The 23,251-nt window shown below is 32.4% G+C and overlaps 1 protein-coding gene across 3 annotated transcripts in view; it reads left to right on the top strand.

Moving 5' to 3' along the window:
• LOC128168008 (rhodopsin-like) overlaps positions 1 to 18,977 on the top strand; it is a 39,803-nt gene extending 20,826 nt beyond the window's left edge. For 2 of the 3 annotated variants that reach the window (XM_052834055.1, XM_052834058.1), the window contains exons 2-3: positions 16,031 to 16,164; positions 17,863 to 18,977. In XM_052834055.1, the coding sequence (XP_052690015.1) occupies positions 16,031 to 16,164; positions 17,863 to 18,686 (958 nt within the window). In that variant the 3' untranslated portion in view covers positions 18,687 to 18,977. Of the gene's footprint in view, positions 1 to 7,517; positions 7,797 to 16,030; positions 16,165 to 17,862 lie in introns of those variants that run through there. The other variant, XM_052834057.1, reaches the window with a different exon arrangement.
• The last annotated feature ends 4,274 nt before the right edge of the window (positions 18,978 to 23,251 follow it).

Raw genomic sequence — 23,251 nt, 5'->3', positions numbered from 1 at the left:
CGTAGAAAATACCCCCAGTAATGCTAATGTTAATATTAATGATTCTTGATACAAAAGTATACAAACAATGAACTTTTAATGGAGTTAAAAGAGGGAGGGGTTTGGTTTTTATATATCGGCGCACGTTGGGAATTTTTTCGTAAAAATGTATTTCAATAATAGCTACAATACATAATTTTGTATGATGCATGTATACCGGTATGATGTAGACTTAAGTTATTTTCTTACACAAACGATATCTATGTTTGTCACAAAATGCAACTTTCTCATTCATGTAGCTTACCCATCAGTATACTGACGTAGGTCAAATCCAAAGTCATTGCTCTTTCAGTCGATTGCCAGGGTGTTTCTTCTCATTAAGGGAGGTTGATGAATAGAGAACCATTCCGATTATATAGAATACAGAGTATGCCTTTACTAATCGTCAATCTGCAGTCGTTTTCCAATATACATGTACTCATAAGCTTCCTATAACTTACGATAAGAAATCGTGTTATTACGATTTATCGCCATTTTTGCCAGTTTGACATTGGCAAAAACAGCGATTTTTTTTCCCATAAAATTGTGTAGAATTCCCCTATCTCCCCAAAAAACAACCGGAGAATTGGTTTGTTATATACAAAACAAGTATCATTTCGCTAAAGTATTGGTGCATTATTTCAACAGATTAAGATTAAATTTTTTAAATACTTATCGATGATACAAATCATTTTTGCGCACAAATTGCAAACAAGTGAAAAGTTGTCAATTTGACAGCAAACCGGGTTTTCTATTATGTGAACTGTATCCATAATCCATGTCAACCCTGAATTGATAAACACTACCTACCGTATCCAGTGAAATGGAGTACCCTGTATGCAAAAGTTCAAAAGCTGGTATTTTTTTCATGAATAATCAGAAATCAAAATCCTACCAATATGCACACTTCTAGTATAGGTACAATTGATCTGCAAAGGAAAAACTTCCTATCTTGAAAACTGTAGGAGGAGTTATCCGTACAATGGGGGTACCCTTTTGGCAGCCGCCCGCCCGCCATTTTCACCATTTTAATAACCGGATTTTTCCGTTGGAAAACCCGGTTATAAATACAGTTTTTAGCTCACCTGAGGTGAAAGCTCATGAGAATTTTTCTGATCACTTTTTGTCTGGCGTCCTTCCCTCAGTCCGTCTGTTTTTCTATCCGTCTCTCCGTCTGGAAACTTTTAACATTTTCGACTTCTTCTCCAGAACCAAACTTCAACAAAACATCCTTAGGTGTAGGAGATATAAATTATTTTTTAAATAATGGACCACGCCTTCTTGCAAGGGTAGATGATAAAGAATTATTAAAAAATTGTTCGTATCTTTGAAAATTCGTCTTTTTAAAACAAAGCGGCAAAAAGCTGTAACTTTTGTGGGAACGTCCTCATGTAGTGTATGTTCAAATCATGATCCCCAGGGGTAGGGTGGGGCCGCAATGGGGGTCGAATTTTTTACATAGGACTCTGTGGTAAAAAAAAATCTATAAAATTCTTCTCATAACCGGTCGGTCAGAAAAGCTCTAATTTGTGTGGAAACATCCTCGCGTAGTGTAGATACTAGTCTGTTGAAACCATGTCCCCCGTGGGTAGGGAAGGGCCACCATGGCGGGTGGGTTGGTGGGGGTCGAATTTTTACCCAAAAAATGTAAAGAGAAATAATATCGTCTCCGAAACCAATTGGCCAGAAAAGCTGCAACTTGTGTATAAGCATTCTCATGTAGTGTAATATAAAGGTAATCTTTAAAAAGATAATAAAAAGGATGAGACCACAATTGGCTGGGGGGGGGGTCGAATTTTACATAGGAAATAAATTTGATCATTCTCAGAAATATAAAGCATATAGTATAACTCATTTGCAATGATATTGCCATTTGTTGATAGTCAGTGGTTCAGACAATAGCCATTCTTGGGCCACACAAGGGGTTCAAAGTTTTATGTAGGTTTATATTTATATGGACAGCTCTTAAAGATCTTTTTGAGAATGGGAATGTCAGTATGTGATATAACTATGTAGTCATCCAGTTATAAAAAGGGCTCAACATAAGAACATCTGAGGACAAGTGAAAAGCTGTCAATGTGACAGCAAACCGGGTTTTCTTTTATGTGAACTGTATTCATAATCCATGTCAACCCGTATCTAGTAAAATGGAGTACCCTATATGCCATATTTTGCCAAAAAAAAGTTCAAAAGCTGGTATTTTTTTCATAAATAATCAAAATTGAAAATCCTAGCAATATTCACACCTCTGATTTATGTACAATTAATCTGCAAAAGAACAACTTCCTATCTTGAAAACTGTAAGAGGAGTTATCCATGACACAATTGACTTTACAAAATGATGTCGTCAGACGTCATGGAGCAGCGAGAAGTGATAACCATGATAAAATACTGATGCAAACTGTGAAAATGAGCGAAGATGTATATTATTCGAAAAAAACCATTGGTACATTTGTGTTTTATTGTCATGCATTTTTGGGATCGTAGAAACTGTTATAAGGAAATCAAACAGCCTGGAATAAAACAGATTAATAGTATATATTTGGTCGGAGAATTAGTAACGTCATATGACGTTTAGGGGTTCCCTACTGTCAGCAAAGAGATAAACGGTAAATAAAAATGAAAACATTAAGAGAATTGACTTCTGATTCTCGATCATTTGTGAGGAAATAATTTATTAATTCGTATAAAGACATTTTAAAATACAAGGGTAAAGGCACAAGGTATTAAGTGTAAAAAAGCTGAGGAAGTTTAATGAACTCCGTACTGCAGTGCGCTTCGTCATGTTACGTTAACCGTTACCATGCATCGTGGTGACAACGCATGCAGCTAAAAATCAGATAACAAAAAATCAGATAAAAAACATATTGCCTATCAAATGGAATTAAACTTCAAGTAACAGAAACAATATGTTAGTGCATAAAATTATGTGTTAGCTGACGTGCATGAAAATGTTATATTATATTAAAATTGCTTTAGGAATAAAGTAGCATTAAAAATATCCGACAGATAGCGACCGTCAGATCAATGAACATATTTATCCCTGGTGTGAAATTGTACTGCATTATAAGTTGTAATGCAACTCGTCATCCACATGATACATTACCTCCAAGACTATAGTATACTGCACCAACCCATCTTTCTATTTAAACTGGAAGACAAACAACACGTTGCTATTCAATTCTTTAATGTTCTTTTATGATAGATCCTGTGTTTGTATTTTAATTACAAGGTGTAATTGGTAGTGATTGACCTCTGCAGCCTGCCAGGTGTCACAATAATATCACGACCCAGCTAATGATTGTAGTACAGTGCCCTTGATACGACTCCTCGTGAGTTTATTTGCCTGGGTGACACATTGCAGATTACACAGTTAACGTTATTGCTTTTGAGGGTTGAGATTTTCATGCAGATTTATTCCTTTTGAGCGACAATGCTAATTTAAAGATGTATTATCATATGCAAATTGGTTCTGACCCCAAACCCTACTTGAATAATCTTTATACACTAACAATCCATCAGTGAATACGTGATACACTGGTTGGATGTTCGATATTTGCAAACTAAATTTAAGAGATAATGGAAAAGAAGAAGAGAGATAACATCACGTAAAAAATAGAAATAAAAAAATCGGGAACTTTTAGCGCTGACTATATAAAATTTAAAAAGGAGTTACGAGGAGTTCAATAATTCATCTGCAAATAATATTAACAAAGCCAACACTTGACAGCACAAACGTATTCTCTCTTAGAAAGCAAACATACAAAAAGGTTGTGTTCATAAATATCGGTGAATAAAAATATGTTTATCTAAAAAAAAAAAAAAAAGGTGAAGAAATTAAATCTTATTGCCTTGTGATTGGTCAATGAAATATTTAGAGGAACTTTGAGAAATGGTCAATTCAAAATACTGGAAATATTTTCTCTCATCTGACATCTACAGATATTTGACCTCTTTAATCTGACTTTCACAGAAGTGTTAAATAAGGCCACAATACATCGCAGAAGTGAATTGTATCTCCATTATTGCTTGGAAAATACTGCCAGTGACACGGGCCTTTCAATTGATATCAGTATACATTTGACGTGTTTTTAAAAATAGCTTTAAAGATATTTATGAGAAATACTCAAGTAAATATTGATGAATACCTATATTGTATTACAAAACTTTTCAATGAACACAATATGAAACTAATCATTTATAAGTCAAGAACCATCTGGACATTATATGGATGATATGTTTCATTATTGGGTTATGTGTATTGGAGAAACGGATGAATTTTTATCATGAAATCAATCTTTAGTTATATCAAATTAATTTAAACCAACAAATTATTCAGACCAAATTGTGGTGAATATTTTATAGAGGCATTTTTATAAATACGAAACCTACATTTGCAGTTATTTTGGACTCTAACTGCATTTCACATGAAATGATTTTTGAAGATTTATTCAAAATAAACAAAAGTATGACAATACTTGCACCCCATAACCTCTAAACCCAACCCTAACCCTAACACTAAATTTCCTTTTGCTTCCTAGCTGCCTAGATGAGAAAAAGAAAAATGTTTTAATTGCTTCTCTAAATAAATACTACACACAAATTTAGTCAAGATTTGTAGGGGAATGTTTAAGAAGTAAAAAAGAAACCATTTACGTGAGTGTATAATCACATAATCAGTTGTTCACTCTGTGGTTCTCGCTCTCTTGCAAATGGTTTAATTATATAACCTAATTATACAACCTAATGTGTCTTAGAAAGTTTACTAGAGCTACATAATGATTGACCATGAGAGAGAGAGAGAGAGAGAGAGAGAGAGAGAGAGAAAGAGAGAGAGGTCGTGTCTGTTTTGCCAGAGAAGGAGATAAAAGGGTGTAAGTGTCTCTTAGGGTGTTTGTCCTGGTCAGTTAAGGGAAATAATAAACCCCAGCACGGATCTATCAAACTATAACAGTTACAAGCTCCAATAAGAATTCATTCAAATCATGTAGCATGGTCCCAAATTCTTTGCATATTGCTCATTATTTTATAATTAATAAATCTTTATCTAATTTTTATTTCCAAGAAAGCAATTTTGACAGAATAATTATCATGGCTACAGGTGCAAGGTCAAGATTTCAATCAAACACGAAAACTCCCCCCCCCCCCCCCAAAAAAAAGAAAAAGATTAATAATCGATTACACAAAATATCTAAAAGAACCATATCTGCATAATATAGTTAATTATGCTTCAATCTTCCAATTATTTAAAAGCTTATGACTAAAATGTGTCGAAAATATCCTAAAAATCCCAGAAATCATATTTCCTAGAAGTAAACATTCATGTCCCTTGTGAAAATAATTTTCTGATAATAATGACACTAGCTAGCTAGTGGTTTAATTTATTGACGATAAATTTTTTCATGAAATAAATAGTTTAAAAGTTAATATTTGTAATGGTTTTTGCAACGAATTTTCTTTTTATTGTTTTTAGTGCATCCATTGAAAACACTTTGTTCTTGAAGTAGCGATAGTTTTACCAAGTAGCTATCACGAATTGTAGGAAGTTGCTAAAAATATTCGTTGCCATAGATAGTATTACTGACATAGATAGAATTTGACATGTGCAAGGTTCAAAGTTTTAAACAAAAACCTTTGATATGTTGATATTGAACAATTTTTTTTTTTTTTTTTTTAAATAAATGTCAAGTAAATGAACCTAACAATTTGCTATGAATGAAATGTTATATATTTTTATTATTTAATACAGCTTATCATGAAAATAAGATTAGTACAAAAATATGTGATTAAATATAAGTTAACGTAAACACACACCAAAAATACCTCTTAATCTTGATAATGGCAATACCAGTTGCAAAGAATAAATCTTATAGGGGCATGGGCAAAAATTATTTTTCCGTTTTTAATGTTTGCAATTCTTCAGTAAGGCATTTTTGATAGGCAACCAAAATTTGAGTGTCATTCGTTGAGTTATAAGTGTGTTGAAGAGCTTACAATTTTTTGCAATGTAAACAATTGTTTTGTTTACATTTTGAATGTTGAAGTAAAAATTTAAGTTTTAAACCTAAAATGAATGCTATAAAAGTTAGGAACTGTTTATTTCTGCTTAAAATAGATAAGAAGATAGACAAATCAGCTTGAAAAAGATTTTTACTGGTATATTGAACCGATTAAAATAAAAACAGGACACGAGTCATGTTTACATGACAAAGAATTGTGAGCCCTGTATCTTGCTTATAACTCTACGAATGACTCTCAAATTTCCTTTTATCATTAGAAATGCATTCCTAAAGCATTGTAAATAATATAAACAGAAAAATAAAATTTGACCAACATCGTGACCATGCCCCTTTAATCACCTTTTAAGCAAAATCATACATACATGTAAATCTAGCAACCTCATATATTACATAAATATCCATAATCACACATACTTTTACAACCTGATATTTTACATTTATGTTGAAAATTTGTACTCTAACAAGCCATGTGCGATACCGTACACATCAAACACACAAACATGATCAAAACCTAGACATAAATGATTTATGTTACATATATTCATAACACAATCAGTACCCGGCCCGTTAATACATTCCCTATTGGACTGATATTTTCCCAAAGCGTTGTAACAATGTAAAGTGTACAGGGACTTTAGCAGGGAAACTGATTTAGCGAAGAAATTATTGAGAAACTTTACTTTTTGAGATCTTCAAAAACAAACGCGAATTTTGTCAAAGGTCATTTTCTTTGAATATTGTATAAAGAACAAAGGACATACTTTTATAATTATTTACATTCCGTCTATTTGCCTACGAAAACTTATAGTTATTTCATAGTTCTATAGAAACATTCACATTGAGATCTACACTCTCCGTTTTATTCCATCTCTGAATTTAACAAAACGTGATTCATATGGGGTTTCCGTCTTTACCTCGGAATTCTTGTCGGAAAAGCCCAAGAAAAAAGAAAAAGAAAAATTGTGCTTAATTATCTAAATAGAGCTAAGTCAAGAAACTACTTGCCCTGCGAAATAACATATCGTTGATATCGAAATAAATAATCAATAAAATCAACTTCAGTTAGTACTATGCTATACTATATACTATACTATATATATTTGATTTTTATAGTAGTTTTCAATACATATCCTGTTTCTTTAATTCAACTTCGAGCTACAGTAAATAAGAGTTGGGGGAGACAGATTGAGTTGCTGTTTGTATAATACCTGCGTCACTGGGTCCACCTATTGTAATCCGTTGTATGTCATATTAAGCTTTCAAGATCTTTATGTAACTAGTATAACACCGAATCGTTGAACAATTCGTAAAAGTTCAGAACACCAGCTGCATTATGTGTTAATAAAAACACCGATCTCTCATTGGTTACATTCAATAAATCACTAATCTAACTAAAGTCTAAACCAAAGCTAGATAAATGCTAAATACATGGATGGATTTCTTACACCCCAGTATTGATTTTATAGATCTCTTCTCTCTCGATTCTCAACGCCACCATCTATGCATACATGAAACAATGTGATTGCGTAATAAGCAAGGGCTGTACAGCTATCCGAGTGTATGTTTGTAGATGATGGAAAATATCATTCATACAGATGTGAACTTCACGTCTTGTGAACTGCATAAACTTATAGCTCGCCATTGGTTAAATTACGAAGGGGTGTCCCATGTATTTCATTTAATACTTGGAGTGGTAGTGGTTATTGTTGGAATTATTTCTTTTACATCAAATGGATTTATACTTTGGATGTTTTACAGGTAAGTAATCCACCGTGGGGTTAAATCCCTCACCACCATAGATGGTTAAATTGAAAAGGTTATTTTGAATAGCCAGCAAAGAGATGAAACAAAAGCAAAAAATGTGATAACATACAGGCAATTGCTGTCAGCACGGATGGAAACAATTTGACTTTCGACTGTTTACTACACTGAAGAGACCCGACGGATGTGTAGGAATTAATTCACGCTAGATTTGCACTAATCTTTAGTAGGAAAAATATTTTTTTCCCAATCAATCTCTTGATATTTGTGATTATTGAACGTTGTGTATTTTGTCGTTTTTTTTTTCATTTATGTAATGTAATTTCTTGTTTTTTAATGAAGTGGGGGGGGGGGGGTATTTACTACTAAACATTGAAGTTTCGAGCTTTAACTGCACGAAGTTGATCTCTATTGACATGGCATCTTTGATTTGCAAACTATCCATAAAAGGCACTTTTTTTTAAAATTCAGAATTAATCATTACTTTATAGACATCTACTAATATAAGATCGTCATAATCAAACTCTCCCTCGACCCAGCAGGTGTTAATGACTTCCTCTTTATACTATTCTATATATTATATTTGTACTTTTCTCTCAGAAAAAAATAAACAATGCTCAGAATAGAAAAGGTAACAATGATCGCTTTTTAAGTAAACAATTTCTGCAATCCTTTGCAATAAGCTCTTGTCGACTCAAATAGAACAAGAAAATTATTGTGAAAACTTTTCGTCGACCATCACACAGTTTGATCTCGATAAATGATGCTTAACCTTAATTATTTATAACATGTTATCAATTTTAAAAAAAATCGAAATTATTGTATATGGGTAAGGCAGATATGGTAAAAAAGTAAAAAAAATACAGACAGGCAGAAAGACTGATGAATAGATAAAGGATCAATAAAAAAATACAAAAACGAAAAGAAAAGATATGTCATGCATACCCTGTACACACCTTATGTTCTTTCTTTCAAACTGAGGCTAAAAAAAACTTTGTATTTTTTACATAGCACTATCTATATCTTAATATATTCAGAGTATCTTAAAAAAGCATCACTTAGATATTTATCATACATTAGAATGACATTTGGCAAAAGATCAGAAATAAAAATTGAATACAAAAATCGACTACCTCTTTCGATCAGAAAGATCAACGGGGACATCTGATTGTCCCGAATGCTAACGAGTAAGCATTGGGGATTGTCTAGCTTTACAGTAGGACAGTCATCAACAGATGGATAATAACATTTGGGATCTCAACTTACACAACACTACCCAAACACAGCTTTATTTGCATCCATCGCTGGATATCATTTTATGATTTCTTAAGAAGGCTAATCAACCATTGATCGGATTTTTAGATTTCAGCTATGTTTTGTTTAGTTATAAAGTATCATTTAGTAATGAAATTATCCATATTGTAAAGAATTCCATTTGTTGCTATATCTGTATACAAAGCTCTTCATTGTAGGAGATTTAAAATGGCGATGCAGCCCTCTGTACAATGACGTAAAAATAATGGTCTTGCTTTCAAGACAACCAATTTGACTCGAAGATCGGGGGATTCTTTAATGTTTTCTAACTGCTTGTTACAAGTTTGTTTTAGAATCTCAATTAAGTTTATGCAAAACATTACGTGGCACTGTCTTTTTCAGGAATGTATAGACGAATGAAGCAATTATTGTCAAAACCGACCTCCTTTTTACATGTTGATTGATTCGTAACTTGTCTGAGAGAGAGAGAGAGAGAGAGAGAGAGAGAGACTGGAAGCAGGCGGACATACATTTTTTTAGAGTGACCCAAAGAATGCCATTTAGCAGATTACGTAATAAATGTTTCTTGGACATGCACCTTTTCGATTAAACATTGAAATTGCTGAATTCCATATTATGGCTTGATATTTGATGTACCGGGTATTCGATATGGTTTTAATATGCGCAATCCAGTTTGCGTGACATTAGGATGAATTCTACTTCGTTGACTATATTGATGTTATCATCAAAGCATCATCAAATCAAAGATTAAATTTATTCAGTTAAAATAAATTAGATAGTAAATTTAAGTACACAACATCTCAGACAAAAAGGCTGATCTTGTGATTATAAATGTGAACGTAGAATTAGAAACCAGGAATTTTAGTAATAAAGCGCTTATTATAAATACACAACGGAAATTGTCACCCCCTTCTATAAAAAAACGCAAGGTGGGCCACACAACTGTTTTTACTCCAATTTCTCGATTCAGTAAAACAAAGAAAATTGATATGCATATACTACTTAGCACGTATATTTCATTTTTCACCACTTTCTTTGAATAAATCTGTGTGAATTTCAAATAACGTCTCCAAGATTTGATGACAAAGACGTCATAAATATCGGCTATACAAAATAACTTACCTTTATAATAAAAATAGCATTTGACCTTAGTTTATCTAGAATATTTTGTTGAAGGCATTTTCATTCGATCAGTGTTTGATAAACGGATTTAAAATGAAAACTTAAAAAAAAACTTACAAATTTTAAGCTAAAAGTCTTATTTTTTTGTTTTTGTTGTTCAATTTATTCTTTGTTATTAACAATCTGTTTTAAAAAAAAACCCTAAAACAAAAACTCCTGTTCTGTATCGTTTAATATTCAGGCATCTTTATTTTGGATTCAAAATGATAAGTTTAGGACCGATTTGTAACTAGATAAACTTGAGGATCTTGAAGTAGTGGATAATGAGGAATATCAATTATATACATACTTTCCATGAACAAGCTGGTAGGCATAACCCATTTCTATGTTTCAGTTTATTCTGAAATCGCAGGTGGGGTGAGAATCACGTTTTATAAATTGCGTTTCAAACAAGATATCTGTGAGCCAATGCTCACTAGTGATACCCCCGCTCTGATGTGAATATGCAAAATAAGCAAAGTCTACATTTAACAGAAAGCTGGCATCCGATTGGTACAGAAATATATCCCACAATATGGCATGCCTAAACAAATAGTGTGTTAAAATTTCAAGCATCTGCGATAAATAGCTGCTAAGAAATCTTTGAGGAAAATTTGTTTGAAAATTTTGGCTAAAATAAACAAAATACTCATTTAACAGGAAGATGATGTTCAATTGATACAAAAATATATCCCATGATATGGCATGCCTTAACAAACACTGTGTAAAAATTTCAAGCATCTCCAATAAATAGCTGCTGAGAAATCTTTGACGAAAATTTGTTTGAAAATTTTGGCAAAAAATAAACAAAGTCATTATTTAACAGGAAGTTGACGTCCGATTGATACAAAAATATATCCCACAATATGGCATGCCAAAACAAATAGTGTGTTAAAATTTCAAACATCTGCGATAAATAGGTGCTGAGAAATCTTTGACGAAAATTTGTTCGAAAATTTTGGCTAAAAATAAACAAAGTCGTCATTTAACAGGAAGTTGATATCTGATTGGCACAGAAATATATCAAACGATATGGCATGCCTATACAAATATTGTGTAAAAATTTCAAGCATCTGCAATAAATAGTTGCTGAAAAATCTTTGACGAAAATTTGTTCGAAAATTTTGGTTAAAAAATAAGCAAAGTCATTATTTAACAGGAAGTTGACGTCTGATTGATACAAAAATATATATATCCCACAATATGGCATGCCTAAACAAATAGTGTGTTAAAATTTCAAGCATCTGCGATAAATAGTTGCTGAGAATTCTTTGACGGAAATTTGTTTGAAAATTTTGGCAAAAAATAAACAAAGTCGTCATTTAACAGGAAGTTGACATCTGATTGGTACAAAAATACATCCCACGATTTAACATGCCTATACAAATACTGTGTAAAAATTTCAAGCATCTGTGATAAACAGTTGCTGAGAATTCTTTGACGGAAATTTGTTTGAAAAGTTTTGCTTAAAATAAACAAAGTCGTCATATAACAGGAAGTTGATGTCTGATTGGTACAAAAATATATCCCACGATATGGCATGCCTATACAAATACTGTGTAAAAATTTCAAGCATCTCCGATACACAGTTGCTGAGAATTCTTTGACGAAAATTTGTTTGAAAATTTTGGTTAAAAAATAAGCAAAGTCGTCATATAACAGGAAGTTGACGTCCGATTGGTACAAAAATATATCCCACGATATGGCATGCCTTACCAAACACTGTGTTAAAATTTCAAGCATCTGCGATAAATAGTTGCTGAGATAAATGCGACAGAAATTTTTGTTACGGACGGACAGACAGACGGACAGACAGACAGACAGACGGACAGACGGACGGACAGACGGACACACAAGGGTAAAACAGTATACCCCCTCTCCTTCGGAGCGGGGGTATAATTACAATATATTGTGGTGGTCTTCTTCTACGCAATGTAGTATTTAGCAGCGTATTGAACATTTGACTTTTTTGAGGGGACACCAGTATACGTGAGAATTTAACAAGATATCAAAATACCCATGTTGTTGTGTACTTTGATATGATGATGCCATAAGGTGTAAAAGTGAAACAAGAAACATCTGAAATGGAACTACTAATAGGGAAATACATATTTCAGTCATTAAGATTTTTTCAATAGACGCTTTATTGGATGGTCGTCTTAGTATTTTCAAATTGTAAAATTGTTCTAATCTTTATTGTTCTTATAATTTACATGCTTCAAATATTCTCTATTTTGTATTTTCTATATTAAGCTGTAGAGCTTGGTTGTACGGAATATAAGTATTTACTAAGATCAAAGATCATTTTTATGTACTAGTAAGTGAGAAAGATGGAAGAAGGAAAAAAAACCAGTTTTTTGTTTGTAAGCGAAATTTTCCTTTTGCGATGTCTTTAGAAGCATTCATAGATGTACTAGAAGAATCTTGGGTTCGTCAATATTTTATTGGTTATTGCTTGGTTATTGGTCAGTGTCAATACATGTATTGGGTGTTTCCAGTGATACCTTATTTCAAGTACTTTTAATTATGATCTTCCTTTTGCTATTTTTTATTTATCAAAACGTAGCATAAAAAAAACAGCCATTATTGTGGGTTCTTTTAAATCTCATAATTGCAGAATACTGATATAACGGATTTACTTTATTTTCACATATTATGCCACATGCGGAAATTAAAAACCTAACCTGGGTACAGTATACACGAACAAAGATGCTGCCTCTGTAGTATATGCACTTGGACAATCCATGGCAGTACATGTATGAAACAGGAATCCCACACGAACAAAAATAGGTCAACTTTCAGACACTTAAGTGTTTATCTTTGGGATATTAATGTGCATGTTTTGACGAGAAAAATAACACAGACCAGTAAGTGTAAAACACAGGTTGATACTAAAAATAATCACCTCACGGCTGCTGAAAATAAACCAGACTGCCCCATTAACATGGAATATCCTCTCTCGCTGCATGTTTTGGCCTCTGTGTGTAATGTGTATCCATCAGTCTGATAAGAAGAAGATACATGAACGTTAACGGTTTTTTAGTTTGGCTTAATATTTCCCAAGTTGAAACTATGTCATTAAGTCAGTTGTATGTCAGGTGAAATATGTGAGAAGTCGACTGAATAACAGAGATATACTATCATAACTCATATACCTTTAGGCCTAACTACATCTCTGAAAAACTTGCACTCACTGTGTGTGTGTGTGTGTGTCACACCAATTGACATCCGGGTACCGTATTCATCGGTGCAGCCCATTGGTTATATATTATATTAAAGTTTTGTATTGTTAATGGCAGTTTTGAATTCTTAGAATCACAAAACTTTAATATGCCTAACAAATGGATATAAGGAGCTATGGGACTCTTTTATCATTGTGCAAGGCATTTTCTTACAAGATAAATTAATGGAAACTAAACATAATCTTATACATTGTTTCTATCTCGCTCCAATGTTAAACAGCTATGCGCAATAAATGACACGAACAGCTGCAAGCCTTTGTTGGAAACACGAACGGCCTTCAAGAATTTTAATATCCGTTTTATGGCCAACTAGTGCACATTTGTAAATTTAAATTTTTAACATTATAAATTATTATACTTTAATTTTAAATACTGAAATCTGATTGGTTTTGACGCAGTTGATAATCCGTTCTATTACCCTCAGCGTTAGCAACAGACTTGGCAACGGGTAACACAACGAATTGTTGCATGGTTCGGTTCGCCGTAGAATTCACGTCATTTCTATACAAAAGCAGTAAATGTTTCTCTAAAGTTTAGACATTCAGTATAATAAAATCAATAGTGCCTGTTTGGGAGGGTAACAGTTGAAATTGACAACCCGAGAAAACCATCGTTTTCTAGGGTTGACAATTTCAACTGTTATCCTCCCAAACAGGCACTATTTATATACTGTTGTTTATAAGGTTCTATTCATCCACATTAACTATTTACTTCATACTTCAGTTCATACCATTCCTAAAATTCTTGTTTCGGGGCATTAATTGACAGTTGACTACGTTCCGACCTCTTCCTCGATAATAACATATACTTTATAACGATCCCTTCCTCGATAATAACATATACTTTATAATTCATGGCATTGTCTGCAGAGGATGTTCACTCCTTCAGAGCACCTAATCCTACCTTGTTTTGTATTTTTCCTCTGGACTTTTGATTTTGAACACCGTTTGCCATCACAACATTTCATTTTTTGTTCGACAGTATGTCATTTTTCACTACTAAACAAAATAATAAGTTTCCTAACATTTATATACTAGCCAAAAAAGCTGTTCTACATTTTAATCCACGAGAGAGCATTTGCGTGATCTCTTTTTTGCATCATTCAAGTCAAATCTCACTTTATTCGTGAAATCATATAATGCGTACAATTCTCACTTTGCGTGCAAGAAACTATAATAAAATCGTTTTTAATTATACATTGATATTAGATATAGTTATCGTATTTTTATTTCTTTTTTTCTGTAATAATTGTTCTGATGAAAGAATAATGTTCTATACAAAATGTTTAAAAGGGGCATGGTCACGGTTTTTTGTTAAATTCTATTTTTTTCTGTTTCTATTATTTATAATGCTCTAGGAATGCCTAATGACAAAATGAAATTTGAGAGTCAGTCGTAGAGTTATACATGTAAGCAAATACGAAACTCACAATTCTTAATAATGTAAACAAGGCTAGTGTCCTGTTTTTGTTTACATAGATTCAATATATCAGTAAAAAATCATTTTCAAGCTGATTTTCCTATCTTCTAATTCGTTTTAAGCGTAAATAAACGGTTCCTTACGTTTATCACATTCATATAATGTCTAAAATTGGAATTTTTACTTCAACATTCAAAATATAAACAAGAGCTTTGGTTACATAGCAAAGAATTGTAAGTTCTGTAACTTACCCTTTACTCAACGACAGACTTAAAATTTTGGTTGCCTATTAGAAAGTTTTAACTTAAACACTGCAAACATTAAAACGTAAAAAAATAATATTTGACCAAAATCGCGACCATGCCCTTTTAAAATAATAGTCAATTGTGTAATTGTTAATTGGTCAAATTCCTTTACAGGAATATATTTCTACATAGTGACCTTTCTGAATTTGTCATTAGTTCCCCATTTCAATTTCCGTTAATTAATGTCGTTGGATTAGGTAGTACACGTAAACGAATGTGAATGATTAATTATATAATGTTCTTTCTGTGTTTCACACTTTTATAGCTTTGATTAAGAATTCTGTATGTGGGAAGCAAACAAGGCCAGGAGAAAGCCTATAGTCATTGTTTTGTGCACTTAAACTTAACCCGGTTGACTTTAGTGCACTTGTACCTAATTCTAAAGGAATTATATATGTGCGGTATCAATCAGTTTTTTACGTGTAAGCACAAATACTGCTAAAAACAGGGTTCATGGATTTTTGCTGCCAAAAAAAAATCTTGACCTTACTGTTCATGCTTATCAAGCATGATACCCATTAAGTGGATTTTGTGCTTGCTTGTAAATTTCCTTCAACATGTAATTAGTATATACGGTTGTTTTTATAGAGAGAATAAATGTGTCATTTCCATTTTCAATACAGAAAAAAAACATGCTGTAAGTGTGTTTTTTGCCCAGAGTAAGATAGTAAAAGGTCTTTTCATTGAGTGTGAATAAATTACAATGTCCTTACAGCTTCATTTTCCAAATGAAATAAAATCAAATCAGTATGAAATATTTAAAAGGAAGGAAATAGTTTTCCTTGACTGCAATTGACAACAGACAACATGCTTTTTTCTTAAATTTCAGATATAGGAGCCTCCGAATTTCCTCTAATCTACTGGTACTCAATCTAGCCATTACAGACACATTCCTTGCCCTCGGAAACCTTCCTTGGCTCGCCATATCAAGCTTTAGGGGGGTCTGGATTTTCGGATACATAGGTATATATAACTTGCCTTACTTTTGATCGTTTAAACATTTTTACCGTTTTCAATTAACGTTAACACTGCTTTTCATAAAGGTACATATGATCTAGTGTATGTAAAAGGCTTCAAATATCTTGAGTATATTTATGTTGTAATTTGTTGGTTATTATTATTAAGTATTTATTTAGTTAAAATGTCTTGTATTAATATTATATCAGTATAAAATTAAGTTTGTTCAGAAGATTTTTTCCCAAGGAAATGAGCATGAGCCAGGTGCGTGTGAACAATATTACGCCATCAAACACCCAATAACATAGGCGTCTCTATGAACAGATTGATGTAGATCCTAGAAAAGATCTTATCAATTAATGTTTAGGGCTATTAATGAGAATGGAACTCACCCAATGACTGCACAACAGCTGTTTACGTAGATAGAAAGCTATAATGATGACATCTGCTTATATTGGTAATTAACAGTCCAGTGTATGCGCAAAAAATACTAATATACATGTATAGTGATAACAGTTCCAGAGGTATTAAAAATTGACTTTCGTGTCGCCGCAAATAATTTTTACGACACTTATCTATTTGTTTCCTTATCTTTAATTTGTTAAATTATCATTAAGTTGATAAAAAAATAACATAACACATAAATCACGCACTAAATTCCGTTGTTGTTGCGCACTAGTGGTTGTTTGGTTGATGCTAATAGCATTAAATTAGTAAATCGAACATAAGCGTTGGTTATCAATTAATGAATCTCTATTTAGGAAGCGTTGAAGTTTCTGCGTATTTCATCAGAGTTATCCTTAATAAAAACAAAACCTCATTACAATTTCCGATAACATTTTTGCACCATTTCGCCATGAACGCATAAATGGTCGTTAGAGATAGGCAACAAACTTACATATTTTCCGTTGACAAAAAAGACGGATTTTAGTATGATTTGAAACGGCGTGGCTTTTCGTTTTTGTAAAAAAAATCAACAACTGTACAATTTTATAAATACTTAACAATTAAATTTTAACGTTATTTTCATTTTTTAATAATATATTCATGACTATGCAGAACCCGTTGCATCCCAACACTACGTTATTTGCGTCATTTATGAAATGATTAAACAATACATTCCGAGCTTGGATTCGTAGTTATCACAAACAAGAGACTGTAAAATGTAAACACCGGACACGTGAAAGCATGACTGTTTCTCAGAAAGAAATGACCAAAAAGTAAATGCAAAGTGTGTATATTATCTTTGAAAATATTTAGATGCAAATAGAGAATCAACTTAAGATAAAAATAATGAAACCAAATTGTTTTAAACAAAGTAAAAACATGTTTTGTTTATATACAAACGGAGGGAGTATTTACTTTAGATAAAAAAATTGATATAAAATTGTTTTAAACAAAGCGTAGGTCCGTCTTGATTTCATTCAAATAAAAAGAGTTGAGTATCAACGACATGTAAAAAGAATTTCAGTAAAATTTATACAAACAAAGAGAAGCCTAGGTCGTCTGCCTTATTCAAGCCTGATTCAGCCTGTGTGACGCCTTAATAAACGTTTCACAAAAATGACAAGAATGACCGGCCACTCGATCAAAGCGTGATGATAAAGGGCCGTGAATATTTTTCGGTAAATAGATACATTAAAACATAATGCAAACGAAATCAAATATTCGGATGCCATTAAATTTGTTTTCGCTTTATTGCAGGCTGCCAAGTCTATGGATTTGTGGGAGCAATGTCGGGCTTTATTTCAATCAACACTCTGGCAATGATAGCCATTGAGAGGTTCTTCGTCATTGTGATACGAGAACCATATCGACACATACGGACATCAAATAAAACTGTTCTCATCAGCATCATGTTCATCTGGATCTACTCTTTTGTGTGGGCCATTTGTCCATTAATTGGATGGGGCTCGATCATTCTGGAAGGTTCCATGACGTCATGTACATTTGACTTCTTTTCTCGTGACGTGAACACAAAATCCTATGTCGCATCCATTCTAGTGTTTTGTTTTACTGTTCAGCTGTTTCTGATCATCTGCTCATACGTCAGAATCTACCTCAAGGTCCTACAACACGAGAAAGAGATTGTCAATTGTTACAGTGACGGAAATAACACGCTACAAATCCAAAATCGAAAAGTGAGAAAGTTTCGCAGTGTTCATGTCAAAACAGCTAAAATTTCTCTTGTGATTATCTCTATTTTCTGTTTATCATGGACGCCTTACGCTGTGGTGGCCATCATCGGTAACTTTGGAGACGCCAGTGTTATTACACCTCTGGCTTCCACAATTCCAGGCGTGTTTGCCAAGCTTTCAACAGTTCTCAATCCCATGATCTATGCTTTGCTCCATCCAAAATTCAGAAACAAGCTTCCATTCCGCAAGAAAAAAGTTCTCAAAGCAAAAAGCAACTTTCAAGCTTTAATGAAATTAGACAATGAAAGTCCGCCGCACACTTCTTCCAGTTTATCGATACAATTCAACGCTAATACGCCAAAGGAATTCCATAGAGAAACTGTGGTTTAACAGCAACGTGATAACAGCTTCGTTTTGTTGAAAAGCTGCCTTGTTCACATGTTTATTTGAAAGGAAAGCAGCTGGTCTTTACGACATATTTAATTTGTTGAGTTTGTTTCGTTAAGTGTGCCTAATGCAATCATTTCCATGTGTCAATATTACTGTGATGTTGTTTTTTTTTTTCATGAAAAAAATATTCATCTTATATCAGTTAAATTGTGAATTATGAATTCACGTATTTTTGTAATAAATGTTATTACTCAATAAAAAATTGAAAACAGTGGGATATAATTTTTTAGAGGGAAGAATGCAAAATAGCCAGTATGGCAGACAAAAATAAATACTAGTAGGCGTGATATAGCGACCGATGAATATTCAATTTCTTAATATAATTATTTTTCTTTCTTTTACCTATATTCTTCAACGCTTTCTAGGAACCATCAGTAATTCATTTTTGTATTGAATGATTATGATTGTCAGTGCACCTAGTGATCATGACCAAATTGCCATGGCATAGGTATATGTAGCTTATCTGAGAACTATTACAACAACAAACCCAATAACTTCGCCTCTTTGTAGTATATTCAAAGTAAACGAATTTATTTTTTTTAATGTATTAGATCTAATGTGCTGTTTCTGGAAGCATTCCACGTCTGCCGTGTTAAGGCTGACTTGATTGTTTACAGTACATTGTACATAAAAGATGAAGGAAGTACGTGTAGGTTTCAATATCTATTTTTTATGAGCTGATAACCTTATTGCCTTCTTGCAGCACATGCTTTTTTTGCGCAATGCAATCTACAATCGTGTATGGTTATTAACATTATAATTTAACTTTTAAAAATTAGAAATAAGAACTAAATTGAGGTAATAATTTCAGCTGTATATAAATATTGTCTTGCCTATGGGTCAAACCAATGATCGTCTAAATGCATTCATGTCGTACTTTTGGGGAAAAAAAGAACATGAATTCGCCATTAGTAATCCTTTGGGTGTTTTTCGTAACCCGAGATCATTCCTTCCCGTAATTCTTCGGGTTTGTTTTGTAATTAACCAAGTCCCACTCGTACATTTAATAGTCATGTATCATACAGCTATAACGTCCTCGTCTGCTGCATCTCTGGGGGAATATTATCTCCGGTATATTGGTGCACTTTTAGAATGATTCAAAAAGTAATTGGGTACTCATAGGATCTCTTCTCTTGCTATGAACAAATCACAGTTGCCGTTTTAAAATTGGTTGATTTAATGCATTTCAAAAAATTAAAAAGAAATAGTGTTCCTACAAGGACCATCGTGTATCAATCACTTCACACGTAATTGATAGCCATTAGGTATTCCGAAGGTATATTTATGATCTCCAAAAGCATCGCAAATTCACAGATGTTGCATGGGCATGCTTTGCAATACTCCATTTTAAAAGAAAACAACATTTATATTCATCCAAAAAAACACTTTTTAAATTGAAATGCATGTGACTTTGTCAGATTTTTTTTAAATGTAAAAGATACAATAGAAGGTAATAAAGTAACCATTTCTGTGATTTTGACTTGAAAGATTTTTTTTATAAAATTGTTTATATTCACAGGTAACCCAAGGGACAAAAATTGTACCGCAATACAAAATAAAAATTCTTTCTTTTATCGATCAGGGCAAAACAGAATTTTACCCTGGAAATTTTTTTTTCTGAATCTAAAGGTTAACGGTGTCCACACATAAACCCTCTTCTGAAAATTCAAACAAATCACTTCATTAAAAAATAAGAGATTTACATTGTACAAACAAAACAGTCATTTTTTACACAGCACTGTACTTAATTTACAGCAACACCTATTCTTTTTTCCCACTTTATCTCAGTTGGCAAAATATCATATGTATTGGACTGCAAGATTAAGGGTTGGGATACTTTTCCTGTAATCAATTTAAATTGTGTACTGGTACATGTAATTGAACAGTATCTTTGAATGTCCCTTACACAATAACAGTAAATCATATTAAGGAATATGAAAAGCTAAAAAAAATTGATTTTGATGTACTATGCTGTTATTCCTAATTTTAGAGACTTTTAGCAACTTTATTTTTGTAAGTGTTCATGACAATCTGCCTAATTTTTCATAATGTAGCACAAAAACTTAATCTTTGTTATGCAAATAGATGTGTTGTTGCTATTGAAAATAAAATACTGAAAGAAAAATCACACATAAATTCTTACTTTTTAAAGTCCTTAACAACGGCAATTATTCTAAGCAAAGTCAAGTTTTTTTTCAAGTTGCACTAAAGTTGATAACAAACTTGAATTTTTTCTTAAAAATTGATAATATTTCATATTTTAATGATACCGATTTTAAAATGCCTTTAAGTATTAGAATTTCCCTTATTGTTTAACCATAGCAACGGTTCTCAATTTTCATACTTAAATTCTTTATCGCACAATTTTACATTAAATAAAAAAATCATACTCTGAAACATTTGACGAATCTACCGTGCAAACAGAACCACATAGCAACAAATAAATGGTTTTAGGGTTTTTTTTAAGGAACAATGAATCATTCTTTGAATATTATCAGGTGATAATTTCGGTCGGGCGTGGTCAAATCCAATAAAGTCCGAATGCCTTCATGATAGATTTGACCACGCTCCGACCGAAATTATCACCTCATAATTAATTATAGTCAAAGAATGATTCCTTATTACTTATATCTATATAATTTCAAATTTTCAATAACAATTTAAACATTTTAAAACCACTATTTTTCATGTAGCACATGCTTATGTATAATACTACGCGGCGCAGCCAATACGGTTTTTCGTTATGCTATAAGACACGCCCATTTTGTGTCACTCATCCTTTTTACAACTATTTCACTTTTTTAATCATTTTTTTTTTTTTTTTTTTTAAATTGTCAAATTTTCACTATTTTTATCATGCCCCTAAGTCGCTTTATGGGACAAGAGTAATGAAAATTACATTCTATATTTTTCTTACCCCAAAGAAGCAACATACTAAATTTGAAAAGAATTGGGACAATGTGGTTTTTAAGATGAAGTTAGAACTATTTAATTGTTTACACATGACAGACAACGACGGACTAAAACCGATTGCATTAAGTGAAGTGACTTTTAAATTGTATCACTTTATACATTTATTTTGGCCATTTATAAAAAGATTTTCCTTGATCCTATGTTATCAGCAATGCCATACATTACCGCCATGCACCCCAGAGTTTATTATATATCTGTTACCTGGCTAACGCTTGATATGTATTTTCTATCATACCTGTTGGATATGCTTAATTTTGAAATTGAACTGATTTTATAATCTGATTTGTTCTTTGCCCCTACATTGTAACATAACAACATTGTGGGAAAGAATGATTGTATTGATCGAGTTTTCATTCTTTTTTCTATCACATTTTCCATTCCTTTTTTCTATCACATTTTTCATTTAATTTAAGCGTTCTTGTTAATGATGAAATGATAGATACTTAGTAATTCCAAAAATAGATCAATTTTCACATTTGATTAACAATACAGGCATGCATTATTATGAGAATGAAGTGCACAGTCACGAAGATGACAACATAATTATACTTGGAAAACATGTATGCACACATACTAACACAAATATTTTTTGCCACAAACACAATCACATGTACAATAATTGGCATAGGCTCAATGAATATACAGGAACATCATTGTATGTTTACAATAACTGCATGTTTTTCTTTGTTATATTCAACAAATTGCTAAAATAGTTGTCTCCTAGTTGAGAATAGGCTTTATATTAAAAAAGAAAATGGGTTTTATCTCCAAATATACCAGTTTCACAAGCATTACAATATCATTCAATCCTTAAATTGGCATTATATATCTACCACTTTTAAATGCAAGTTTATGTGCACTTAATCTTATTCTACTATAATAGTGTATCTCTAAGATCTTTTCCGAAGGACTTCTTTTTCTCATGTATAATCTTTGACAAAATGAAAGTTTTTCTTAACCAAATTTTGTTTTTGATTATTTCTCTTAGATACATTGGTCAATGATTCTTTGCTTCATGTTTGGTAAGGAGTGTTGAATTGTGCTTTTGTAATTACTACTGTTTAAGAATCCCAAATTATCTAGGATCTTTTCTTCCAACTTATAGAAATATCGATAAACGAACTGAAAAATTACGAGGCAAGACATTCATAAAACTTGACATACATTAAAACTAATAATCTCGTACGGAAAAGTCTGTCCATCTCTAATTGGCAGCTCGTTTTTATCTGTCTTTTTAGAGTAATGACCGTAATAATACGTAATCGATGTGATTTATTCCAGCTCTTCACAAGTTCCCGGAATTCTGTCGGATGATAGATGTTGAGTATGATTGACCCAGCAATCGGAATTACCACTTCCATTATCCTAGATTTCGGATGCAGAAAGCTTTATTCGTTTGTTGTATGTGACAGCAGTTTCACCACCGATCACGTTGTGGTACATGTGTAAACTGCTTGAGGGCACTCGTGTGTTGTGGGAATTGACAGTTATGTTGATATAACACATTGAATGTTTGAATAATTAAGGTGCAT

This window comes from Crassostrea angulata, chromosome 10 (genome assembly GCF_025612915.1).
Source record: "Crassostrea angulata isolate pt1a10 chromosome 10, ASM2561291v2, whole genome shotgun sequence".
Classification (NCBI taxonomy): Eukaryota; Metazoa; Mollusca; class Bivalvia; order Ostreida; family Ostreidae; genus Magallana; species Magallana angulata.
The sequence above is the reverse complement of the archived record's forward strand: the minus strand, read 5'-3'. Positions and strand labels throughout refer to the sequence as shown.